The sequence below is a fragment of the Symphodus melops genome (genome assembly GCF_947650265.1).
Source record: "Symphodus melops genome assembly, chromosome: 19".
In the NCBI taxonomy this organism is placed as follows: domain Eukaryota; kingdom Metazoa; phylum Chordata; class Actinopteri; order Labriformes; family Labridae; genus Symphodus; species Symphodus melops.
Genome location: NC_136709.1, coordinates 160490 through 165993, shown reverse-complemented (window position 1 = coordinate 165993; position 5504 = coordinate 160490). Strand labels below are relative to the sequence as shown.

Below are 5504 nucleotides of genomic sequence, written 5' to 3'. Positions count from 1 at the left end.
CCTCTCTCTCTCTCTCTCTCTCTCTCTCATCACTCTTCTCTTTCTCATCACTAAATATTTTCCATCTGACCATCCTCTTTACAGTCTGTTTCCAAATAACCAAATAGGCACTCCCTCCAGGACTTCGTGGACTTTTTGTTGATTGTTGAGGCCTAAAATAATCAGATTTCACAGCAGATTTTCCAAAAAAATTGCAATGAATGTTGAGAAGTCTTTTTGCTGTTTTTTGCAATTAAATTGCGGCAGGAAGCAAAAATGTGCAAAATAGTTGTGATTTGTTTTCATGTCATTTACTTTCTTGCACACTTCGATGTGACTGAGTCATATTTGAACCTGAGCAGAGCGATTTACTTTGTGAAGCATGTTCATCTGCCTCACTCACACACACACACACACACACACACACACACACACACACACACACACACACACACACACACACACACACACACACACACACACACACTCTGTGTCTGCTGGGTTAAAAAACCATCTCAAATATTAAACGTGCAGTAAAAAGTGACGGAGCAGCGTCAGCTACACAGCGGCACGTTGTCAACAAACGGTTGTCATGGAGACGGGACGGACCTGCAGCGCTTCACGCTCACTCTGCTGAGTGCTGACAAACAGGAAGTGAGTTTGGTCCGTGGTCACTAAACTTTGGTGACGTACAGCTCGCTGTTTTGGCGGGGGACGACTCTGATTGGTGAAAGTTTCGGGGAAAATATTTTGATTGTTCAAATTTGCAGTAAAGTTGCGGTGATTGGACAACCCCCCCCCCCCCCCCCCCCCCCCACTCCATACCTGCAGTACATGAAGTACATGAAGTACATTACCCTTCATTTAGCTGATTAAAGAGTGCACAAAGACAGTAGACATGGAGGTGTGAATGAGTGGATTGGATCTTAATGATTGTTGGTTTGGACTGGCTTCTGTTCAGATTGGGTGTCTAAAGAGAGAGAGAGAGAGAGAGAGAGAGAGAGAGAGAGAGAGAGAGAGAGGGCGATCACATTCATAACAAAATAATTGTTGTTTGTGTAACAAGCTCACATTCACAAACTCGTGAGTTGTTGAAGTGTGAAAGAGGACATCTATCACATTCATAAGGACACTGACACTGTGTGTGTGTGTGTGTGTGTGTGTGTGTGTGTGTGTGTGTGTGTGTGTGTGTGTGTGTGTGTGTGTGTGTGTGTGTGAGGTTTTAATTGCGAACGTTTGGCAACAGCTTCAGTTCATAAAGCAAAAGCCAGAAAAAACAGAGAAACCCCTGCAGAGCGAGCAAACAAAGGGAAGAATTCATGTCGTTTCCAGCGAGCAGCGAGTGAGTCACCACGCTGACTAACACGGGAGCAGATCTGCTGCTTTCCAGGCGCACATACTGTACATCGTTACACATGCAGGGAAAGACCAAGAAACACAGTGCAAGCCGTGCGTCCATGCAGTCTTCTGCAGTGCGGACATTTTTAGATTCCAAGAGTTCTTTTAATTGCAGCTCCGGCGAACACGGACGGCGGCGCTCGCTGGTATCGATGCAGGGGTCCATATTTGGTCCAATGGTTGAATGTTACATGGATATCAAATCTGCAGCCATGTGTGCCTCCTGGAGTCCTCCAAAGCACTCTGAGTCACCCTGAATAGGTCGGCCCTCTGACGGAGCAGCGGGCGCATCACGGGGCTAAGTGTCTGGCCCAAGGACACAGCTGGGGATCGAACCCTCAACCCACCACCTGATCCACAGCCGTCTGTTCAAAGCCAAAGAGCTGTTTGAATGTTGAGCCTCCAGCTGAAGAGTCCACCCCGAGGGTCCATCAGGTCCTCAGAGATAAAATCTGCATCATCGACTGATCACGACTCTATGGCCCTGCACATGATCAATACCTTATTGAATATTCCCCCCACACACACATGCAGGGCTACATGTGTGTCGTTTGAACACGAGGTGGTCAGATGTTTCCCATCTGGATCCAAGTCTGAGGTCACATGGTCAGAAGCTTCCTTTCCTTCCTTCCTTTCCTTACTCCTAAGTCTGAGCACTTCCTCCTCTAATGATCCTTCTGGGTTGTGTCGGTGACCTCGTGTTCGTCGTGAGTCTCTTTGTGGTCACTGTATCGACCTCTGAGTCTCTGTCCCGCCTTCGAGCTCATCGTCAGGGCTCATGTGGTCTGTCTTGGTCTCTTTGCAGATGTTTGGTTTGTCTTTGTGTTGTTTGTGTAGTTTATTAAAGTCCCAGCACGACTTTGGAGCGCTGTAAGAACCTGTCAATCATTCTTTCTTTAGCATTATTGGTGTTTTATCTGCTCCTACAAGCTGCCCAAACATGTCACGCTCTCAGGGAAAAATGTAATATTTAAATATAATGTTTCGAAGAGGATAACTCCAGAGCTTCTCCATCACCAACCGATCAAAGTGAAGATGAAGCAGGCCTCATGATATCAGCTTCCTCTTCTTGAACTGAACACTATGAAAATGGGTTCAGCGTGTTTCCTGTCAAGACCTTTAAAAAAGTATTTATAGTCATGATGAATCAAACGTTTTCAGGCCGCTTCACACGGCAGGATTTTAAAATTGTCGGCCGATTTCCCAAACTGTAGAGAGCACACACACGGCGATAAATAATCGGAGGTTTTACAGTTTTGGTCGTACAGTGTGTGGCGTGCGGCCACACGGCAACATCAACACACGAACAGATTTCACTCGCCAACGTCCCCCGATCAGACGGGAAACCTCGCAAAACCTCTCGAGATCAAACGTGATTCCAGAGTCAACAAACAGATGAAGAGGATGTAACAGGGATCGTTTGTTTTTATCTGAAAACACGTTTTAAAAAGAGGCGTGGCTTAAAGGGGCGGAGACAACGGGAGCATGAGCTGTACTTGCTACATGATGATATGGAGGTGAGTAGTTGTTGTTTTGCTACTACGTCACCTCGCTCTCTGATTGGCTGCGCGTCACAGTCAACAGGCTCGTGCTCGTTTTCTCCTCGGGGGGAGAAACACCACACATGATGAGAGATCGGGTCAAAACAATCCAACATGTTGAATATCCCCGATTTGAGATCGGAGCGGTCTGAACACACAGCAGGATGATCTGATAAGATTATCTGATGATGATCGGGGCGTCCTGAAGATTATCAGAAGGGGAGAATCGGGGCCAATAATTATCCTGCCGTGTGAAGCAGGCTTCAGATTCTGTCTGTGTTTGATCTTCTCGAGGACTTCCTGTTTCCACCTGTACGTGTCCCAAAGTGTCACATCGCAGTATCACAGTCTGTTTCACTTCTACGTCAGAGGGGTCGAAACTTTCGAAACGAACTCAGATTTAAAAATCAACAAACTGTCTGACGTGTTTGGTGTCACTTTAAAGAAGCGCTGCTCGTCTACAGGCATGGTTGGCAACTACTTGGGGCCCCAGGCCGGTAAGGGGGCCCCTGACCACTCACACACTTGAAAGCAAAGCAGTGGCCCAAAATGTGCACATTTTGCAAGGACAGTAGAAAACGTCCCTCAGGGGCCCCCGAGCACTCGCTGCTCAGCACCGTCGACTTTAAAAGCAACGTTTGTAAATGAAAGGACAAATGAAGAAGTGTCCGTCTGCAGGAGAGACAACAGAAGCAGGAAGAGGAGGGAGCAGACATGATGGTTGGAGGGCCCCCTGGGGCCCCAGCAGACTCTATCAAATGAATCTACAATGTTGAACTCTGAGGGATTACAGATCAGAACATTATAAAAGATAATCCAGCTTGGATTGGAAGCTGCAGTTCTGAATGTTGTCTTAGTCGGCCACCATTTTATTTATTTAATACAACTTATTTTATTCTCTGTGACTGACTGGCTTTGATTTGTCTCCTTGTTAAATGTTCTCTTTGTAGATCTTCAGCAAACCAAACAAACGAGTCAAACTCGTCATGAATTCTCTGTTTCTGCATCAACACGCACTTCATTCATGCACTAACTCCAACTTTTGGAGCTGTAACTTTTGGCACAGTATTCAAACTTCTGCGTGAGTTAGAGGTCTGATGAGGACTCGGTTACCTTTTGGTCCACGATGGAGCACGCCACCTCCCGGACCTGACTCAGGCTGAGCTCTGCGGCGTCCAGCAGCACCGGCTCCCGGCTCAGACCGATCTGGATCTGGAAGGAGATCACGCCATTACCTCCTCCTCCTCCTCCTCCATTACCACCAGCACCTCCTCCCCCGGTGCCGGTGCCGGTGCTGTTTGTCCCCCCTGAGAACGGGAGCGGGCTGGGCGCACGGATCAGCGGAGGCGCACTCATAGGAGCCGTTTCCCCGGAGCTTTCCAATCTGCCAGGAAACAATCAGCAGTCACGACGATGAGGGATGAGCACACCCGGGGGATTGAAGGTGGAGATTAGCGGTCCAGGTGGAGCGGACAGAGGAGGGATGTGAAACGATGGAGAGGTGAAGGGTGCGCGGAACTCCTCAGAAAGGCGCGAAAAAAAGAGTGAAAAAACGTCCAATAAACTTGTAAAACTAGAAGAAAAGGCGCGTGAAAGCCGCGAGGACACACACACAGACAGGATGTGGGATTAAAGGAGCCATAATGACTACATGACTGGACCGGAGAGCAGCGTGGAAACCGGTGATGGTGACAGCGCCGCGGACGTCAACAGTGGCTGGAGAGGAGGGGGGGGGGGGGGGAGTGAGGGAAACCTCCTGGACTGCTGAAGATCATGGATGACATGATTATTTGTGTTTGTATTCAGGATCATCTGAAAATCATTTTTTTATCTTCAGAATAATCCAAGTTGAATAAACACATTGTACTGCATTGATCAGATATGTTGATATTATTATTATTATTATTAATATTAATAATCACTCTGACCAGAGCAGGGTGAAATAACTCCTCTGTTTAAGCCTTGTTATCTTTTCATTCATTTTATTTTAGAGATATGACCGTGCATAGAGTCACAAAGTCTCAGCCTATGACGTGCAGGGAAGAGCCTCAGGTTGGATTCAGACCCGGGTCGCCCGGCTGCTCAGGTTGGATTCAGACCCGGGTCGCCCGCCTGCTCAGGTTGGATTCAGACCCGGGTCGCCCGGCTGCTCAGGTTGGATTCAGACCCGGGTCGCCCGCCTGCTCAGGTTGGATTCAGACCCGGGTCGCCCGCCTGCTCAGGTTGGATTCAGACCCGGGTCGCCCGCCTGCTCAGGTTGGATTCAGACCCGGGTCGCCCGGCTGCTCAGGTTGGATTCAGACCCGGGTCGCCCGCCTGCTCAGGTTGGATTCAGACCCGGGTCGCCCGCCTGCAGCACCACAGCCTCTGTGCATGTGGGTGCTTTCACCAACCACCAGAAACATCTCTGTGCGTCCCCTTCATCTCGTCCTGAGTTCCACCTCGTGTCACTCTCATGTGTGTTTGCAGGTTTAGTTTGAGCTTAAAGGAAGACATGTGTCTAAAGACAGGACATGATGCTTCTTCAGAGCAGGCAGGAACAGGTGAGTTAGAAAATATAAGAGTAAACAACATAAATGAGGGAAT

At 48.4% G+C, this 5504-nt stretch overlaps 1 protein-coding gene across 4 annotated transcripts in view; it reads right to left on the bottom strand.

The window, feature by feature from the left end:
* The window catches only part of prkd1 (protein kinase D1), a 32796-nt gene extending 28166 nt beyond the window's left edge, over positions 1–4630 (bottom strand). For all 4 annotated transcript variants that reach the window (XM_079369645.1, XM_079369647.1, XM_079369646.1 and 1 more), the window contains exon 1: positions 4032–4630. In XM_079369645.1, the coding sequence (XP_079225771.1) occupies positions 4032–4274 (243 nt within the window). In that variant the 5' untranslated portion in view covers positions 4275–4630. The remainder of the gene's footprint in view (positions 1–4031) is intronic.
* Between the last annotated feature and the right edge of the window lie 874 nt (positions 4631–5504).